Source organism: Anarrhichthys ocellatus, unplaced genomic scaffold (genome assembly GCF_004355925.1).
Source record: "Anarrhichthys ocellatus isolate YVR2014 unplaced genomic scaffold, GSC_Weel_1.0 scaffold2, whole genome shotgun sequence".
Lineage (NCBI taxonomy): Eukaryota > Metazoa > Chordata > Actinopteri > Perciformes > Anarhichadidae > Anarrhichthys > Anarrhichthys ocellatus.
The window spans coordinates 6,785,092-6,806,781 of NW_022280032.1; the positions used below are offsets into that span (position 1 = coordinate 6,785,092).

Sequence of the window (21,690 nt, forward strand, 5' to 3'; positions counted from 1 at the left end):
GGGGGGGCTCTGCTGAGAGTGTTCCCGGACCAACACACACTCATGCAGACGCTGCACTGAAACATAATGGAGGTGTCTTTGTGATGATGCATACATGACAAGAATAGCATCTGTTTATTTTTCTACGGCTACAGAAAAATAACTCCTCTTTTGGCCAAACTCTGTTATTCAGTGCACTGTGACAGCCAGCGGTGCCTTGAGCGAATGATTAGTTTATTGATTTCCTTGCTTTGCTGAAACTGCATATTCATGCTCATTATCATAAGGGGAAGGAAAGGACTGTGGAGTGAGGATGAATGATGAAGCAAAAGAGGTTAGATAGAATTCATTGAAACACACCACCTTTTATTTGCATATTGCAAAGACTAAAATGAACTAAACTTGACTAAATTATTATTTTAATTTTAAAGCAGCAGAATTGGGATTGCCTTTAAATGTCTAACTAAATGATGCTGAGTATTTGGAAATAAATGTCTACAAGCAGCATTTAGCCATGGCCAGGTGTTTCATCAGAACAAGCAGAAAAAAACCCTGATTTTTCACTCTGTCCTCTGCAGGGGTTCAGTCTGTTAAACTGCTGAAATCTTGCTTTCCTTGAGGACTGCGGCTATGTGGAGAGGGCAGAGAAGCTGAAGTGGCTGCCTGTAAGAGTGAGCTGCCTGTGCTGAGAGGCATCGATGGACTGAGATAATACATAACAATGTATCGCGTGTAGGCGTTTAGCGTCTCGTTCAGTGACATTTTGCTGGAGAATCAGAACTCTCAGGTGCTGCTGTATTTTGTTCACACTGGAGATGAAAAAATGCTGCCTTAAGCTTCTTGCCACAACAGATCCACACTACCACTCATCTGCACATATATTATATACTAAATACTGCAGCACACTGTACAAAATATTGTGATAAACAGTCAAGGAAAGCTTGAGTTGCAGTTTATACTTTCTTAAGGGGCTGCAAGGAAGTGGTTGGTTTGGGAAAGAAGATGCAAAAAGAAAGCCTTTTTAATATTGTCTTTCTTCTAACATGCTAATGGCATGCAGATATAATGCTTCCCAGGTAATTTAGCATGTTAGCTTAACTTTAGCTAATTTGCAATGAATACAGAGGAACGTAGGGGAACATCAAACATATTACAATGTATTTGAGGGGGACAGGAATGCCAACTCACAACTTAGTATTTTTAACTCAGCTTTGTGACTAAATAACAAGAAATATTAAAGAAACAAAATATATGTACAGTATATATATATATTTATATACATATTTATATTTATTTATATATATACTGTATATATAAATCGCTGGCAGAAGGGGCGACTCTCAGCAGAAAGAACTCTCCATTTATCAGCCTTTGACAGGCTCTCTCACCAGTGGAGCTGCCTGCACTGCAAAAAAATATTAGCAAGAAATTACCATTGTGACAGGTTATGTCATGTCATATTAAGCTATTAAAAATAGAACTGTAACAATTAGTCTATTCATTGATTAGTTGGTAAACAAAAACTGAGATTCTTCGATGGTTTCAGTTTATTTATTTGCCGCCTTCCATTCTGTTGAGTAATTGATTAATCATGTAAATAATCAGTTCCTTAATGGATAATGAAAAACGGCAGTTAAGTTAGTTGAAGCTCTAATTACAAGATTAAAAAACATAATTGAAAAAATGTTAGTAGAACAAAATAATTTCACCTCTTTGCAGAGCTTTATATCTACATTGTCCTAAACTAAAAAAAAACATTAGATTATTTCTCGTTATTTAAAGACTGACTCAATGAGGTGGATATTTTTTGCAGTGTGCACACAAGCCTTTACTGTAAACTCCACCATCAGCCCAGTTAATGTGTCCTGGCCACGAAAACTGACATGCTTCTCATCATCATACAATATGTAATGGTTCTGCTGTATGTAGTGCAACATGGACAGTGGGTTTTGTCCAACAATGTCTCTGTGTCCTCAAGAGAAAGACACATCCCACGCATGTTTTATTTTCCTTTTTTGGCTTTTTCCCTAGAAGAAATGTTTTGTATCTTTTCTTAAATCTGTAAAAAAACTGAAAGTTATGGCAAGTTGTGGTTTTATGGGTTATGGGCCACGATCGTTAAGTGTCAATTAGCACTTTAGACAAAATCAAGCTAGCTGTTTCCCTGCTGTGTCCGGTCTTTGTGCTATGCTAAGCTAACCTGCTCATGGCTGTAGCTTCATATTTAATTTACAGACACATGGGTGGCATCAATTTTCTCAAATAACTCTTGCCAAGAAAAACAACTTCCCAAATTGTTAAACTAATCCTCGAAAAGATCATCAGTAATTTTGACTTAGCATTCTACGAAACACTCTTTCTAGCATTACAGTGACCTTTGTTGTTGCTCCAGACTACAGTCAGCAAGTGTATCTCAGCACGGCCCTCGTGCCTCATGGTGATATCCTTTTGTGGTTTCGTATATGCCAGTTTCCTTTGCGCGCTGTGCGGTGATGTAATTGAAGAGGGAAGGTCACTGTGCCGGTTTTTGTTGATGTTAAGTTTTGAATTTTCTCCCCCAGACAAGCATGCTGACACTGCACACTGGGCAGGGGGAGCATGTAAACTGAGATCCGCATCGCCTGATACCACAAGGACACATCCAGACTGAGAGCATTGATAACAAATTCTACCACGGCCGGAGAGATGGTAGGAAAGAAAATGTCCATAAACAAGTAATTAAGTGTACTTAAAGGAGCTGTATACAACATTTTCATTAATATAGCAGCAAACAACTATTTGATATGTAAAGATATGGAGTAACATCTACTTGAGCAGAGAATGAAGTCACTCTCCTTCTGTGTGTGTTGCTGTCTGAGCTTCCCCCTCAGGTGAAACGTTAATTAGGAAACACCGGCCATGTTGAGAGCCGTCGCAAGGAAATACAAATGCTCCCAATCTCTGATCTTGCATCTTTAAATCTTAAACCAACTGAACAAATCTTCTGATCTTCTTCTTTTTGGTGTCACGGTATGGCAAACAGACAACAGGGGATGGACCCAAATGCAGACAGACACCGGGAGCAGAAGGATGATAAACAGTGATTTTAATAAATACATGTCCAAAACAAAGCGTATATGCCAGGTGAGTCCAAAAGTTACAAAACTGAAATCCAAAAGACAGGAAATCAAACAAACACAGGACATAAGAGGCAGGGAACTTCAAAATAAAACAGGAATTTGGGCCCAGTGGCATCACGTGACGTTGTAACTCTACACTTTGACCACTATGAAAATGTGCTCTTCCTGTGGGCTTGGTCCCCAGAGGATCCTACTGACTTTGTTGATCCTCTGACTTTTCCTCTTGTGCTACTATGTTGTTGACATTTGTGTTTTTGAGTCTCAACAACTATTGGCTGGATTGTCATGAAATTAGGTCAAGACATTCATGTTTCCCTCAGGATGAATTGTAATACCTTTGGTGATTACTAAACCTTTAATCTAGCATCAAATCATAATTTGGTTTAAAAACCTGCAAAACTAATAAAATATTCAACAGCCTCAGCTGTACTTTGTGTGATGCGTATTAACAAATGTTAGCTTTCTAACAAACTAAGATGGAGAACATGGCAAATGTCCTACCTGCTAAACAAGTTGGCATTGTCATTATGAGCAAGTTAGCATACTGATGTTAGCATTTAGCAGTCCCAAAGTACAGCCTCTCAGAGCTGCTAGCGCGGCTGCAGGCTCTTGTTGCAGCACTGCTTCTTTTCATGCATGAGTGGATGAATAGATGGTCTCATCAGTTTATAGATTGACTGTTTTATGGGCACACGGAGGGACGTTGGACAATCAGACTTATCGATGCTTGTTTATAGTTAATGTACTCTGTCATGCATTATTCCTAGAACACGGTGTGATGGCAGACACTACACCACAGGATGTGTGAGTGTGTCTACGTCAATGGAAATTGGATAAACTGATAGAAAGATGAGTGGGTAATTCAGGATGAAGTCATTATTTTTGATCCTTCCACTAACACCTTCGCTGGATTGTATCATCTACTCCGAACCGCTACAGCGATGAAGGGCTGAAGAGGTACATTTAACTGGCCTGAGTTTCACAGAGACCATTTGTGGACTTCCACAAGGATGAGGAAATTATGGACGTGCCCTTAATTATTAAACATGTGTGTCAGCAGCCTGGCCTGATGGAGGTAATGCAAAGAGGAAGTGGGCCAGAAAGAGGGCCTCGGGGATCGGGGGGGGGATAAGAGAGGTTGGTGGGCTTGGACCCGGGGGTGGGGTAGTGTTAGGCCCAAGGGTTTTGGCTCAAGCATGGGAGATGCAATAATGCTGTCAAAGCTATTCTGCACATTGTTAACATTCAGAACCCACTCTATATGAGGCGGTTAGAGGTGGACTACTGTGCATTTGGCTTTACACAACGATAAAGCCAGCACCAGAGGACAGTTGTGATATGATATAGAGTAATGATATGATACTGTGCATGCACAGCTGATCAGGCCACAGTGAAAAGCCCCTTGAGAAACTTTTTGGATGACGTCAACAGGAATGGCATTTTGTACCGGGGATATAGGATGAGTGTCTATCTTCAAATAAATCAATCGGGGAATATCAAGTGAGCCTGAGGCCTGACGCAGGCAAATCTCCCACCATAAATGTGTGTGTGCGTGTGTGAGAGAAAAACGGATTGAAAGACAGAAGCAGTGAGGGAATGCGCACATGCAGCCACTGTACATTTGCATGCAGGCATGGCTGTAAACACTCATTCCTTGATTACAACACACAGCTGACGGCCATTGTGTTCAGGCAGTTGTAAGATAGAGCATTAAGCGACAGTCTTAATTAGTCCAACATGCTGATCAGGAGTTACCAAGACACAGTTTCAATTACATGTTTCTCATTTGCGTGTGGAGGCTGACACCTGGGTGCACAGGTTGTCCCGAAACGTCCAATGAAAGTCCACCAGGAAGTGTACGAAGTCAACTTTGTAGAGTATATTCGATATTCTATGTTTTTTCTTGTTGCAAACAAATCCATCAAAAGAACCATGAATGGTCCCATGTTTACTCATTGATCTGACATGCTTTATTACCACTTTATCACTGTTTCTTCTGTTTTGGTGCTTGGCAGGTAGACTGAAAACAGCTGTTTGCTGCTGCCGGGGATGGTGTTGATGAGAGCAGGGAGACTGAACCAACGCAGTAAAGTTGAAACCAAAACAATGAGCTGAAAGACGCTACATTGCTTCTTAGAGCTGAGTCTGGTTGTAATTCTCTGCGGATTCGACTTTCACATCACACAGTCATTTATTCCTATGCTGATATGAAAATAGTGATTAGTGCAGCTTTAAAAATAAAAAATAAAAAACTACGAATGGTCATGGAGGACATGGAAGAAGTAAAAGTCAGCATGTAGACTGCTGTCTGGCTGAATCCCTGTGTTTGTGTGTGCATACAGGTAAGTGAAAGATAACAACACAGAGAGAGAAAACTAATAAAAGCAGGTGTGACATCCTCTATATGACTGAGCTCCTCTTTTGTACGATGCTCTGTAATATTACGGTCCAGTGAAGCTTCACAGCACTCAGGAGAGTGAGAGACAAAGACAGACAGACTCAGAGAGAGCGGGAGAGAGAGAGAGAGAGTGTGTGAGAGAGATTGTGTGTGCAAGAAGAGTGGGACTGGCGCCAGCTCACCCCACCCTTACCGCTGCTGCCTGCAGAGTGAGGAGTGCTGCATTTCCTGAGGGCAATGCAGAGGACAAGGAAGAAGAAGAGGCTCACTTCTGTTAAGGTCACCGTACAGCAAACGGAGCCGGGCTGCAGACAGCAGAGAGCCTGCGGCGGACAGAGAAACTGAGAGGGACAGAGACAGATGGACAGATAGAGAGAGACACATGAGCTGCAGCATTCAGTGCGATGCCTCTGCTGTCCAATGTTCTCCACAAATATTCAGCTTCACGCCATCACAGGACAGAAGTGGGAATGAATCATTTTCACAACTCAAAAATTGCACCCACTTCTTTCAGTTTCATCCCTCGACTGCTCTGTGATTGGATGAGTTTGTTGGTTCGCTGTCTCGGGGTTACTGCCCTCGACTGCTGCATGTATTTAATACAAAATAGAGACCTTCTCTTGTTGCGGCTTTATCTGACATGTTGTCAAAATCACACTCTTCTTAGTGTACAAGATGTTTAAGAGTATGCTTGAAAAGGCTGTATTTTAAGTAAATGGATGGCAAAAAAACTTAACTCAGTATCTCAAAAATACTCGGAAGCAACTATTTTGATACTCAATTTCAATATTTTTTTTAAGCAAAAATCCCAAAAGTTCCCTTACCAGCTTCTCAAATTTGAGGATTTGCAGCTTTTGTTTGTCTTAATGTGATATATCTTTAGGTTTCACAACAGAAAAAGCAGTTTAAAGACGTCACCTTGGGCATTGAGTTATTGTGATGGGAGTATTTCACTATTTTTTTATAGACCATTAATGAAGTCCTTGTTAGTTGCAGCCCTAATAACTTCCTAATCCCACACTTAGCAGATGCACAGCGCCTCAGAGTCATGCTCTAATGTTTTTAAGCATGTGTCCGTGTGACTACAGGAGGAAGCAGAGAGTGGAGCGGAGCTCTTCGTGCCCCTGAGGTGAAACAACTCGAAGGGAATGACAGAGGTAAGCGGGCCTCCCCTGGGACAGGAGGATTAGTGTGTAACCATTACCTTTGCCCAGTGAATCACCGCTAATGTCTTCAGTGAGAGGGTACTGTAGCACAGAGGTAGGACACATTTAGATTGAGACCTCAGGTTCTGCCAGAATACACACTGCAGCATATTTCTGCAGATGTTCTGATTTGTGTGGGATTTTTGTGCAGGTATACACCCCCAAACCGACCCGAAATGAGCATACACCAGGAAATGAGCATACACCAGCAGATCCTTAAAAATTTATTGAAGTTAATGTAAGATGAAATCATAAGTGATATAAGAAAAAATAAATAAATAACCCTTGCATAGATCACAGACCATGCCTTTGTCATCATCTGACAAACTGAACACATTGTAGCATAATCCTTGGTAACACAACATGACAATGACGGCTGGATTAGATAACACAATCAGAGTTTGGTTTGCTTGAGGATGAAAAGAAGAGCAGAAGAGTTCAACAGTCCTTTTTGCACTTTGCTCCAAAACTTCCCCTACAAGCAATTAAATGTGCATTCTTGACAGGAAAGACTAACTCATAGCCATCACACTTCTAACACAAACACAATCTTCTCATCGACAATCACCTTTGGCGAGTTAGGTACGCGACATCCCAACATTTGATCCTGTTCAGTGCCTCCTCAGCAGGCAGAAAGCAGTCCAACATCAACGCCTTTAGCACACAAGAATGCCTTGAAACCAATGTAGTACAGAGGAGGGTGTGTGGCACGGGCCCTGTTTAGACATGATGGGCATGTTCCAACAACACAGTATCACTACAGTCTAGACTGAGATAAGAATGGGCAAAATGTCACTTGAAAGAGCATTTCAGTCCAAAAATAGAGATAGAGTTTGAGAAACTAGCCCTTAATGTCCTGGCTCACATTCAGAGCCGAGCGAGCACAACCCGAAAATCACACACAGACGCTGAGCACGGCTCGGATACCCAACTTAGTGATGAGGTCAGCGCTAAGGTGCTTTTAAGAAATCCAGCAGAGGACACGTTTCTGGACAACTTTCGAACAGGGCCTTACAGGAAGCCTTGGTGCAGATGAAAGCAAGGGTTTCTTTTTTAAATGAGGCAACTGTACTAAAGTTGATCCACAGTTTGAAAGGCAAAACTCATGCAGTCTTCCATCGACCATGCAGTTTTTTGCGATTAGTAGGTTTCTGTAGAGATACATTATGCAGCAGGTTCAGCAGTGGAGATTGGAAAAATGTGAACATGGTGTTTCAATGAATCCTTTTTTTTTCTTAAAACCAAAAAGACAAACAATGAGTTTTTTTCTATAATACTACACCTCTTGTCTATACCATTCAGTGTATAGCAATTGATCATAAAACAGTAGTTTCATTATCATGGCTTGCCAGTGGAACATATTGTCTTTGATATTCCAGTATATGGCATGTTCTTCCTAAATCATTCATGTTACAGTGCCACCCAAAAAAATGGAGAAAATAAAAACACACATTAAAATTGTTTTTCATACGTAATTGCAGTATATAGTGGTTACTTTTTCTATCTTATTGTAGCTAAATTGCATTTTGTAGTCATGACATTTCATGTTTTTTCTTATAGTTTAATTAGGTTAATGTCATCATTTTTTTTAGATCTTCTCACTCGTGTTTGTTTGCAGAAGCATTAACATCTAACAGTAAGCTAAACAAATTAATATGTAAAACAATTTAGGCACCTTCTTTGACTTTCTCTCAGACAGCTGATCAGTCCAATGGACTGACGATAGATCCTCTCTAAGTGCATTATGAGCTGTTCCTTTGGGACTGTGTTATACGTTCGACTGAACGCTTCAGCAGCCTTTGTTCCGGACTGCAAAACTACTCCAGTCCGACCTGGGTGGTTAATGGGGACTGCCACTATTACAAAGACTATATTTGGACTTTTCACGGGTTTCTCTCGATAAAATGTCAGCCTGACCGTACAAAATCACAGAACAGAGGGTAATTGGTTGGTACATAAACAGCCCTGTTGTGAGTTATCTGTCAAGCCATCGCAGTTTCTCCCACATTCAAAATAGATTTCTTTTCCTGTGTCGTTTTTTTTTTTTTTTTTTTACAAAAAGCATCTAAGAAACAGTTCAGTTCAGTATTTGTTATTCTATTGCTGTTAAGAATGCATGTTTCTGTTGGGTAATTGAATGCATAGCACCTTTCACACATGCCCTCACAGCGCTGCTAATGTGAGGGCATTTGTATTTTCTTCACCTCACTTTCAGCTGTTCTCTGCAGGACATGTTACACACATCACTACTTTCAAACATCAGCTGTACAAGAAACTTGTGAACAAAGCAAACAATTTCCTGATAGCTGCATTAATACGACTACTATAATTTCCTTGTATCTATATATAGTAATATAACATATGGTATTGGGTATTATTGATGTCCTCTATGAGAAACCCTATACAAATTGAAGATCCCTGACACAAATGTGTATCTTTTTTGCTCTCATGATAAGTGGCTGACATCTAGCAAGGCTGTCGAATTTTTACCTCGCGTGAGGCAGACACTCTTCAGCAGTACAGTACAAAGATCAACCAAATAAAATGACAGTGCCCTAAACTAACCAACCAGCCACCGATACCAAAACAGCAACAAGGATTAAAGAATGGAAAAAGTCCAAGATAACGTGTGATGGTATCAAGACAACAATGGTAGTCCTGTACTAGCACCACAAAGAATAGCTATTGCACCAACAGAAACAACTATATGACATTCAAGTAGCACTGCAGTGGAGCTTCTTTTTTTACAGGACCTTGTCGGTAGAGTGCTAATTAAATAAATCAAAAAAATCATACAGTACAATATAAAAATCTTACTATCATTTGGGTGCATTCATCTCAATAGTGAGTGTAGATTGATGTACAGTAGCTGGAGATTTTCAAGTAGTCATTACAATTTTTACAAATCTATCTGCAGTTAGTCTGTTTGGAACAATATGCTGAGAAACAATGCACTGCGTATGAGTATAAGCACAGTGAAAAATAAATATCTCACTGGCAGAAAAATAAATGGTTCATGCATCAAAACAAAATGATTGTGCAAAAAGACGGGCTGCACTTTGCCGTGCATCATAATGCCCAAGGATTGCAGGATGACAGATTTGAAAACAACAACAAACGTTTCCACTGCCTTATACACATATCTGTTGGAACACATTCAGGTGACACAACAGTAACTTTAGAGACCATTGTTTTCAAAGAAACCAACATATAAAACAGTCAATCTCATCTCGATAAGAGAGTCAAGCAATCTCTACAAACCCTCTACATGTGAATGTTCTGATTGTGCGTAGCTTTAAGTGAACTGAAGGAGCGGGGTTGTGGTACACTACTTGCCCTAAGTGCTTGTGTAAAGGCTATGCTTTGGGACTCTCACATTCAATGTTGCATGTCTGCAGTTTACACTTAAGGTTCCATTTTGCATTATGGTATAGTAAGCCCTGCATTAAAGCGTGCAGCTCTGCAGCAAGTTTGCAATGACCTCACTGAGGTAGAGACCCTGAAAGGATGCATGGTGCACGAACAAAAACTATAGACATAAATAAAATATGTTTAAAACATATGGATATTCCCTTTTCAATTGGATTGGTAAACATGCAGAGTACAATACATTGCTGCTTAAGGGCATAATTAAGTGCGTGACGGCATGAAAACTGGGTTGTGCATAACAGCCATGGATCATCTTTTCTCTTTGTTTTTTACCACAATTACCTGCTGTATCAACCTTGTTCATGTCGCATCATTAACATCATAACCAACAGTGTATCAACACTAGAATAGCAGGTAAACCAGCTCTGCTCAACCTCACAAATCCCATTGTACACAGAGGCACTTTCACTGGTCCTGTTGGTGAAAGGGATAAAGGCACTAGCAACTAATGTCTGAATAATTCTCTGTAATATGAAGTGAAACTTGGTATTGATCCATTTTTAGTGGATTCCAAACCAATATGTCCTTAAATTTGATGTGGAAATGGAAGCATGAGTAATGATATGTTAACTTTTCTTGTTCAAAGAAGGTCCATGCACTGCACTATTGACGTAATACTGTAATTGGTGCTTATTATAATTATATGCATTTTTGATAATATTTATTTAGTTTCTTTGACTACTTTTAAATTCGAAACTCTGCATCCTCAAGGTGTGTTTGGATATATTTGATCGCAATTTGGAAACATCCAGAATTTGATTTCCTTAGCTTCCCTGACAATAGGACACTGCAGAGTGCCTGAATTGCAACAAGCTGAATACTCATGTCATGCATTAAATATACCAGGATACAAACGTACCGTAGTCGATAGACCATAATGCAGGTTACTTTTTTCATGCTATGATCTCATTGATGTACTGTTCCCTTAAGATTTAACATTCAATTTCTATACTTCTAAATGATTAGCATTTGAAATTAAAAACTCATCCAGTGCACTTGTATGAAAACAGATGAGAAAGGAGGGGGGGAGGGGCGGGGGGGGTGGAGGCAGGTATCCAAAAGAACATCCTTTCCAATATGTGAGATATGTCCCGTGCATGCCGATATCAAAATGGAAAGTCTCTAATCATGCTCGTGTGAAGCTCACTTTAACATTGTGCTGTGTTGCATCTAAAGGGCATGGCATTGAATCACTTGGTGATATCACAATTACAGCATCTGCTGGAAAACAGCAGCATTGCGGATGTCCGTGAAGCGAGTAGATCACCATCTGTTTACATCCAAACCAGAGAGATCAGTCTTCCTCCTATAAGGTGCTTTGCTGAATAGTAGATATCCTTAGTCAGGAGAGAGGAGGGAGCGGGGGGGTCACCTAACTTCTTGGCGCTTACCACTTGGCTGCAGGTGCTTGCATGTCTCTGCAGACTTTTCTGGTGCATTGTGCAACTTGCTGAAATGTTATCTGTACTCCATGCATAAGATTTGAATCATCACTCCGTCGTCTGATGAGACGGTGTGTGCTCTGCGTCCTCCAGGGAGCCGTGTATATGCGTAATAGTTGATGTTTTCTTTTTGATGTAACTATATATTTGTAGGATCAGAAGAATTAATTATTCTATCTACCTGTCATATACTCTAAGAGCTTTGATTTTTGATCTTTCCTTTCTACGTAGCTGAGCATAGTTGTCGGCCTATTGCCATAGGGCGCTTTGGGGAGGTAAATGAAGCATTCCTAACTGATGGTCTACTCCACATATGACAGTCCCATAGAGATCCCAAAGTTCCTAACTAGTGTCTAAACATCTGTAAGCAGCTTGCTTTTATTTACACAGTTTTGGTTGGCTATAGTGCAATTGCCAGTTCTGAGGTTTGCCTCCCTAAAGTTGTCGATGCTATTGTTTATGTCTCCATCGATCTCCATGTACTCTGACTTGCTGACGGTGGAGGAACTACGGCGGCTGGAGTTGGTTTCAGAGGGGATGTTGGGATTGCTGACGTTGAGCAGCTGGGCCTGCTCCTCTCCCTCGGTCTCCCTGTGGTAGAAGTAGTTGAAGTTGGACACAATGACAGGCACTGGGAGCGCAATTGTCAACACTCCGGCGATGGCGCACAGAGATCCTACAATCTTGCCTCCTATAGTGACCGGCACCATGTCCCCATAGCCCACAGTTGTCATAGACACAACAGCCCACCAAAAGGCATCCGGGATGCTGCCAAAGTAGGATCCGTCCTCCTCTGCCTCAGCAAAGTAGACAGCGCTGGAGAACAAGATGACCCCAATGAACAGAAAGAAGATCAGCAATCCGAGCTCTCGCATGCTGGCCTTGAGGGTCTGCCCCAAAATCTGCAGTCCTTTGGAGTGTCGCGACAGCTTGAAGATCCTGAACACCCTGACCAGACGGATCACCCTGAGTATGGCCAGAGATGTTGCCTGCTCCCCCACTCCCTCTTTTTCTGGATCTTCGGCCAGCTCGGTGCCGAGCGTGATGAAGTATGGGATGATGGCCACTATGTCGATCATGTTCATCATGTTCTTGAAGAAGGCCGGTTTGCTCGGGCACGCCAGAAAGCGTACAATCAACTCAAAGGAGAACCAGATTATACAGAGTGTCTCAATGACGAAGAAGGGGTCAGTGAGGATATTTGGCTTGTAATAAACAGTGGTGTTCCCAACTGCCACCATTCGACCCCTCGGGTCCTCTTTCAGCTGTGGTAAAGTCTCTAAACAAAATATGACAATTGAAATCAGGATTACCATCACAGACACTATGGCAATCCCTCTCGCTGGTCCTGAGCTTTCCGGGTGCTCAAAGAGGAGCCAAATCTGACGCTGGAACTCCTTCTCAGGTAAAGGACGCTCTTCCTCCCTGATGAAACCCTCGTCCTCACGAAACTTCTCCATCGCATCCACACCCAGCTCGTAAAATTTGATTTCTTCTGAGAACATATCCAAAGGGACATTCACTGGTCTTCTCAGCCGCCCCCCAGACTGGTAGTAATAGAGGATGGCATCGAAGCTGGGGCGGTTTCTGTCAAAGAAGTACTCGTTTCTCAGAGGGTCAAAGTACCGCATCCGCTTTTTGGGGTTGCCCAGCAACGTCTCTGGAAACTGGGAGAGTGTTTTCAACTGTGTCTCAAACCGGAGGCCAGCTATGTTGATGACCACCCTCTCGCAGCATTCGTGGTCATTGTGGTCTGGGTGGTAGGTGTCCTGAGAGTGTCCCGGGACAGCCGAGGTCTCGTCCATGTTATCTCCTGCTACCACGGTCATTTTGGGAGGAGGGAGAGGCGGAGGGGAAAGAGGAAGAGGAGGAGGAGTTGTGGATCCCGGTTAGTCTGACTGAGCAGGCATTCAGGTTCGGGACAAATTTTCCACTCCTCAGCTTCCCACACCCCTTAAATTGTCAGAGACGTCCCCAGATACGAGGGGGGCGGTTGGCTGCTTTGCCTCAGTGCGGCTCCACTGCGGTTCTCGCTGACTTGACCATTGCTGCTCTCCAGTGCATCTGCTGCTGTTGTTACTGCTGCCGTTGTTACTGCTGCCTCTGTCACCCAGAGAGAGAGGCAGGGAGAGAGGGAGGGAGGGAGAGAGAGAGGAAATAATGGAATCAAACAGCCAAGATATTTGCTGGCTCAGCATTTTTTGCAGTTTATTTATTTATTTACTTCTCTCAACCTGCCATTAGTGTAGTTGGCCAGTAGTAAAGGTAAAAATACTACACCTACGGAGGAATTTCTTTGACTTTTATACAATATAGACATTTATTTTATTTCTGTAAGTAGTCGTGACTATGATCTCCTTGCACTTCTACATTCTATAAGTCATTCTGGGTATTTTACCCCGTTTCTCTGATACACGTATATTATATTTCTGCACTTTAGTTTAAAATATAAATATTGTTGTCTTAAAGGACCATGACAATGGTTTATCCTACGCCCTCAAAGCAGCCTGAACTATGATGTGACGCATAACAGCTGTTACAACTAATGTTTCTACATGCATACAGCCTATGGGCCCACTACGGGGCAAAAATAAGTAAAATGCATCTACGAGATAGAAAAACATTGCAGTCGCTGTTTGTTATCTTCACGTCAGCAGCAGCTGTCGATTCGAAAATGTTTTAACCGATATCATTATTGTACGAGTCAGCAGTTTCGAGGCTTACCGTGGGCTGATCTTGAAAGGTCTTGAATGCGTCCTTTCCTCGAGTAAAATCATCCAACAGCAGGGCAGCAGTGGGTGTCATGTGGCAACTTTACATTGCACCTATACTTAAAAAAAAAAAAAAAAAAAAGCCTACAGCCTTACTTTGCTCATCGCCAACCTAACTGTGCCCTCCACAAAGTGCCCTTTAAATACAGACAGTGAAGCGAGATGAGATAAAACAAGATGAAAATCAAGTGAGTCTAGTGAGGAAAGCCTGAGATTAAAATGAGTAAAAAGAGAGAAAGGCAAAGCTGCAGCGTCGGTAGGTGCTTGCTGGCGGCACGGTGGTGTGAACAGCTTACAGTATACCGCAGGAGAAAAATCTTGCGCTGCAATTCAGGGGGGGAGATACATTAAGGGGCAATAAGCGAGCCCTTGACATTTCCAGACATCACTGCATCAGCAGAAATCTGCCGCTTTTTGCGAGTAGACAAGATGACAGGTGGGACGCGTTTCCGCGCGGCTCGGAGGGCAGAATAAAACAAATCAAAAATGAATAGTTGAGGGACAGTCAAGTGCAGCAGCGAGGTCCAAATGTTTTCTCCACAATGTCAAGCAAGTTTTGCTGTGCATTTTACATGCAAGTGCAGGGGAGGTGAGGGAAAAGAGAGGAGAGGGGAGGGAGGGCAGCAGGAGAAGGAGGGAGGAGGAGGAGTTGGAGGGTTTCGACGCAATGCAGACCGGCTCTACTAAAGCACGCCGCCAGAAGTTCTTCACACACCACAAAAACAAGAGCGCTTGTGTGCCAGCACTGGCGCAATAAGACTGCAAAGAAGGACAGTTGGTAACAAAACCTCTAAATCCACATTGGGTAACATTTGAGATGTTTAATAAAGCAGCCTCTCTTACATTGGTGAGAGATGGAATCGCCTTTTCATTCCATCACTCTAGTTCTTTTTTGTTTATGCGTCGATATCTGAGTCTATGTGGGAGTTTTCATCGCTTTACTGGAATGCAATGAGGAGCTAATATCGTCCACAATGTGTTTGCAGCCCTCGTAGCTATGACAGATAACATCAGGGGAGGTTGCACACATAGTGTCTGATACTTTGTGATACTGACTAAGTTATTGTGTCTTCTCAGCCTCCACTCGTCGCTGCATGTGGCTCCAAAAGTCCAACACATCCGAGACAAATGCAGGAATTCTGGCATAAAGCTCTGCAGAGGACGGAAGGTCACTTTCAGCACCACGGACAGCGCAGAGATTCACCTCATAAAGAACTATCCCAAAACAAACGCCGGAATATACTCAAGTCATTACGATACAGTACTATAACAAACAAGCGCATATGTTTGTGCATATCAGACTTCGAGGGGCCTGTATGAAGGGTTGATAGTATCCCGGGGCCTAAAGACGTCTGACTTTCTAAAAACACACATTTAAGACAAAATCAGGTCATCGGACCTGTCAGACTGTCTGATTCGTTAAAATGTGTCTCCAGCCAAATAAATCCCCCTGCATCACGATGACAGTTTATGTTGATTGGTTTTGTGGCAAGACAACCGAACGTCTGGTTCTGCGCCTTTTTCAATCATTCAGCATGCGCCAAAAGCGATACAGTGTGGGCCTACACTAATTATTTGGGAATAGATTTGTATTTCTTTTCTCTTTTTTTAACACAAATGACTTGCTGTTTGCCTTCTGAAAGTCTGATATGTGGAGTGAAAAACAACGAGTGGTATATTCTCTGATTCATAATTTATTTATAAAAGGATTAAGTTAAGTTCACATACATGTTTAAATTAGAAAAATAAATATTGTATTACATTTAAAATTCACAATGCATTCGTGTCATGCAGACGTTGCATTGCAATGTCTTGGGCTATGCTGTCGTTTACATCGAGCCGCAATGCAATCCGAATGACTGTGACAACACAACTTTGCACTAAAAGCTGCATTAGGAGAGGGGAAATTCAGAAATACAAAATCGCAGTATACACAAGCCTTTTTAAACAAAGAAAGCGTGGTCAATAATAAAGCCTACACAAATAGAATGCCGTCTTTTTTACTAATTATAAACACATTGTCCATTAAGGCAGACTGAACCTTTTCAAAGCGTTTCCTCCACGAGGTCTCTGTAGGTTAACACTGGCAATGCACAAATATCAGCGAGAAAATGAGCCAGTAGAGAAGAAGAGAATCCCACGTTTCTATTTTGTTGCGACTCTGAGGGAAGAAACTTCAAACCATCCTCTGCCTCCTGCAAGTAAGCAGAAAACAAAAACCACTATATTAACAGTGAGAGAAAGCAGCCAGACTTCTGCTGAGCTTTGTTAACCATCACAAGCATCCGGATGCATACAGAGTGAAATAGCATGATCTCAGGGGCTTATGCCTAAATCAGTCAATGCCAGCTGCAACAAAAACAAAGATACTCATGCTGAAGTACTCATTTTACATACAGTAGAGCCTGAGCAGAAGTGTTGTCTGCAGGGATGTTTTTCCTCCACAGAGTGGCGCTCGGAGCTAATTTGTTCTGGTCAGATTCATATAGCAGCATTTTACAAGCTCCAAAGAAAAGTTAAGTCGGAGATGTTTTCGATCGCTCATAGTGAGCTCTGTCTCGTGATTATGATATATTCGCCGTGCGCTCCTCTGCGCAGAACTGGTCGTCTGCGTTACGTGCCCTTTGACACACGGCTGATCTCTCTACTTCTACTTCATTCAAAGCGTCGGTACTTTAAAAATAGGTTATGTGATATTCTCAACTGTAGAAAGGCAAAGTTGGGTTCGTGCGTTAACACCAGCTTTTTAAAATATATATATATTTGCCATAACTGAGAAATTAAAGATGAAAACTCCACATTTCTTTTTCGTTGGATGTTTCAATTTCCCTTCAAAGTTTGTTATCGTTTGGCTCAATTACTGCTGATGGTATTTCAAATATTCAAGGTGGGGGTTCTCAAATGTTTTCATGTGAGGACTCACAAGTATGACGCTTTGGTGCACAGCTCCCCAATTGAATTTTACCCAATTGATTTTCTCTTGCCATCTAGTGAATTACATTGCAGGGAATTAAAGCCAATCCTCATCTTGGTGGGGGTGTATGCATGAAGATCTGGCGCTCCACTTTAGGAACCATTGTAGACAGCTTGCGTAAAAACCACAGCAGCATCCAACATGAAGGAGCCTAAATTGTAGGCTGTGTCCACCGGAAGACAACTCACCGGTAATAAGTATTCCACGGTTTTATACAACCGACAGTCTCCCGTATGTCTCCACTGGGGTTACGTTTGGATATGTCAAAGCCTCCAAGTCGTCGCTTCCCTGAGAGGACTCCGTTTTGGACAGCGACTGGTTACTTTTGATTGAATCACATTCACTTAAGGGGGGCTGCTGCTGTTGCTGCTGCTGTCCGCATGTCACATGCACGTAATTAACATTTTCCTCGTCCTCGTTCTCTCTGCGGTAGAAGTAATTGAAGTTTGACACTATGACGGGAACAGGTAAAGCTATGGTTAGCACTCCGGCGATGGCGCACAAAGATCCAACGAATTTCCCCCCGATGGTGGTGGGATACATGTCTCCATATCCAACTGTGGTCATTGTCACCACAGCCCACCAAAACGCATCAGGTATGCTTGTAAATACAGACTCGGGGTCTTCTGCTTCTGCAAAATAAACCGAACTGGAGAATAAAACAACTCCAATAATCAGGAAGAATATGAGCAGTCCCAGCTCCCTGAGGCTGGCGTGAAGCGTTTGGCCGAGAATCTGGAGACCCTTTGAATGTCTGGAAAGTTTAAAAATCCTGAAAACACGGACCAGACGGATGACCCTCAGTATAGCCAGAGACGCAGCCTGCTGACTTCCCTGATGATCTGCGAGATCGAGGCCCAGGGTGATGAAATAGGGAGCTATAGCCACAACATCGATCAGGTTCATGATGTTTTTAAAGAAAACTGCTTTACTGGGACAGGAGAGAAACCTCATGGTGAATTCAAAAGAGAACCACACGATGCAAAGGGTCTCCACCATGAAAAACGGATCCGTATACGGACTCGGCTCTTGGCCGTGAGCGCTTCCATTGGCGGGAGTGTCCTGCACTGCGGGGACTTCTCTAAACTCGGGTAAAGTCTCCAAGCAGAATATAATTATAGAAATCAAAATAACCACAACTGACACAATGGCATTTATCCGCGCAGGTCCTGAACTCTCTGGATACTCGAACAGGAGCCATAGCTGGCGCTGATACACGTTGTTGGGCAGCGGGCGGTCCTCTTCCCTCGATAAACCCTCATCCTCTCGGATAAGTTCTATGACCTCTTCGTCGAGTTCGTAAAACTTTAATTCTTCCAGGAAAATATCCACAGGCACACTCACGGGCCTCCGAATCCGCCCTCCTGACTGGTAATAATAGAGGACGGAATCGAAGCTCGGCCTGTTCCTGTCGAAGAAGTATTCGTTTCTCAGTGGGTCAAAGAAACGCATCCGTTTACGCGGATCTCCCAAAAGCGTGGTGGGGAAGCGGGAGAGGGTCTTCAACTGCGTCTCGAAGCGCAGACCTGAGATGTTGATGACCACCCTCTCGCTGCACTCTTGGTCCGCTGCTTCCAAGTCTGCGGCATCTTGCAACAAAGGAGTTACGACCACAGTGTCGTCGTGGTTCTCCTGGGACACCACAGTCATCTTTTTACCCCTCCGAGGGTAAATCCGTCACTCACCTGCTCTGTGTCTCCCTCTTACCCTTTCGCCTGTGCGTCCTCCCAACTCTCTGTCTCATGCAGCCGCCTGAGACTCAAAGACGCAAAAGTTCCCTCTTTGTTTTAGCTCCCCAACCGTTTTGTTTGTTTTGTATCCAGAATGGTTGTGCTGTTGTTGATTTACACCGTCCTTTTGTCAGATTAGTGCCTCTGAGCTCTCAACTTTCAATGGTGCAAACAGATCTCCACTTGCTTAAGCTATTCCGATGGCTATGGCTATCATATTCACACCATTTTAAACTCCAAAGCCCTCCCCAAGTTGGAAGACCAGATGACATTTGCTGCTGCTGCTGTCCCTCTCACATTCGCTCGCTTCACTGTAGCAGCGCAGTGATTTACAAGTAAATGGATAGCCTTACAAACTTAATCTTTTTCATCTTGATTGCAAGTTAATATCACATCAAAGTCTTCAGTCTTGTTTTGTTCAGAGCGAGGTCCAAATACGCTTTCCAGATCCAGAGTGGAGTCAGTAATGAAGTCTCTCACCCTGCAGGTCCCTCATTCATGAAATCATGGGGCTATTCTCGTCACAAGGGGAACCTCCAGGACCTGGCCGCGTGGGTCACAGCCCACAGCCCACGGACAAAGGTGAAAAATAGATCCAGCTTGTTAAGGTTAGCGGGTTGTTTTCTTCCACAGTTACATTAAATGTGTCTTGAATAAATAAGATGAAATAACCTGAATGCACTGAAGCACAGGGCCTCGTATAACCAGGAGCCTTCCTGGACCCAGCCAGTGGAAACTGCTGGCTTGACTGACACTTGAGTATACCAGAGAGGATGGCATCTTCAGGAAGCCGCAGCCAAAATAACTCTCACCGTTCATAGCACTTAAAGGGCTCAATTGTACAACTTGGAAGATGGGGAGCCCCGGAAGACAAGTGACCCGGCCCGGGGTCACTGACATACTGAGGTGTAAAGAACAAACAGCTGCAAGTAGTTCCAATCTTATTAGTTCCTTATCAGTCCCTGCAAATCCTCTGCAGTCCAGATGTCCAACACAAGTTACATTAGTCTACTCTCGAAGATTGAATGATAAAAAGCTTATAGAAGTGGCCCGGGTGTACAGAATGAAGTTACCACAACATTGTGATCTATTTATAGCCCGTTTTTTTCCACTTTCATTGCCTTCCTAAAGCTGCATCAGGTATGTCAGTCACTGCAGTTGTAGCATAACAATAATAGCCCAAGGGCGCTAATCAGTGTTGCTGAAAACCAACCTGGACAGTTTGCATTATTACGTTGCTGTGTGCAATTTTTGCCGGGTATAACATGTCACCACAAACTTTATGTCAGAGAGAGTTTTTGTTTTGTTTTGTTTGCGGTCAGGTTAACAAGCACGGGTCCCCCAGAGGAGCACAGTGTTTTTGGCCTTTCCATTACTGAACAAAGGGTTGGATGTCAGAGTCGAATGTCAGTGTCAGGACACAGTGTCGCCTGCTGCTAATGTGTTAGCATATAGCCTTCACCAAATGGCAGGCTGGGTCAAGCCAAGGTGTCAGGCCTTGACTGTAACCGAGGAAACAAACAATAACAAACAAGCTGAGGAATGGACATGTGACTCTTATTTTCGGTCAGACAAAAAAGTAAAATGCTCAAAGGATTCAAGCTTCATTGATCTGACAAAATCCAGTAACCTCCCTCTGCCACCTTTATTCATAATTTTTCAAAAGGAATTCATACATCTCATCTTTGTGATCTAAAGTCTTATTTGACTGCATTATTTATATAATCTCTTGATTATTTAATAACAACATATGCTGTATACGCCATGCGTGTTTGTGGTCGGTCTTTTTAGTTGTGCCTTCTATAAAAATCCATACATTTACATATGCGGATAGATATGCATGTACCTGCATACTTTACACTGACTGCATGTAATGAGACGTAGCCTGGGAGACACATGCCATAACGCCTGCAGGATGCACGAATGCTGACAGCGAGGAACCTCCCTTCATTATTAATGGCACGGCCGATGAATGCAGGAGACCCCCATGGAAACAAGATACTCTGGCTTCACTCCCACCAAGGAAACATCTGCTTGCTCTGCGTTCTTCAGGGTGAACGAAAAGTTGAGAAAATAATCCGTGATTTAAACTGACTTTTATATCATCGTGACTTGATAATTGTGAGAGCATGATGATAAATACATTAAACAATCTCTACTTGTCACAATAGCATGATGAAAAAGATCAATTTTGATAACAAAAGTTTTTGACTTCCCAATTATCAATTATGTCAACATCATAATTAATTATAATGTGAAAATTGTTCTAACAATGTATTGTTTTATGCTCAGACAGTAGGAAACACAATCATTTTATTTCTATTAAAGCTGATGTTTATTAGCGTTTTGATGAATTGCACTTCTTCCTCTGTAGCTTGTGTTTGTCTAAAAATAGACAGAATGAGGTTCCTTCTTAACTCATTACAGACGTGAGGTAATCACAGTAGCAACTTGTGTCAGTGACTCCCCCTTGGCTTTCCTCCGCCCGAACCCCAGGCCAAATATTTACAAAGTGTGTGTGTATTTCTGTAAGTGTGTATCCGGCTTAGCCAATAGTATGATTGGTGAATGAACGCATGTGCGTATAATGCGTGTGTGTGTGAGAGAGAGAGTGTTATAAATTGAAAGAGGAGTTTTTAGAAG

At 42.5% G+C, this 21,690-nt stretch overlaps 2 protein-coding genes across 2 annotated transcripts; both read right to left on the minus strand.

Annotated features, from left to right (window-relative positions):
• Nucleotides 1–6,912: 6,912 nt before the first annotated feature.
• Nucleotides 6,913–14,927, minus strand: LOC116394854 (potassium voltage-gated channel subfamily A member 1-like). Its single transcript, XM_031868209.1, has 2 exons — nucleotides 14,297–14,927; nucleotides 6,913–13,675 (listed from the first exon to the last, which is right to left on the minus strand). Exon 2 carries the CDS (start codon nucleotides 13,399–13,401, stop codon nucleotides 11,926–11,928), a length of 1,476 nt encoding a protein of 491 aa, XP_031724069.1. The 5' UTR covers nucleotides 13,402–13,675; nucleotides 14,297–14,927; the 3' UTR covers nucleotides 6,913–11,925.
• Nucleotides 14,928–17,527: 2,600 nt separating this feature from the next.
• Nucleotides 17,528–18,967, minus strand: LOC116393335 (shaker-related potassium channel tsha2-like). Its single transcript, XM_031865569.1, has one exon. It carries the CDS (start codon nucleotides 18,965–18,967, stop codon nucleotides 17,528–17,530), a length of 1,440 nt encoding a protein of 479 aa, XP_031721429.1.
• Nucleotides 18,968–21,690: the final 2,723 nt, after the last annotated feature.

What these genes read in the sequence shown, in the direction of transcription:
- LOC116393335 (XM_031865569.1), bottom strand. Translation starts at nt 18,967, where the DNA reads ATGACTGTGGTGTCCCAGGAGAACCACGACGACACTGTGGTCGTAACT.
- LOC116394854 (XM_031868209.1), bottom strand. Translation starts at nt 13,401, where the DNA reads ATGACCGTGGTAGCAGGAGATAACATGGACGAGACCTCGGCTGTCCCG.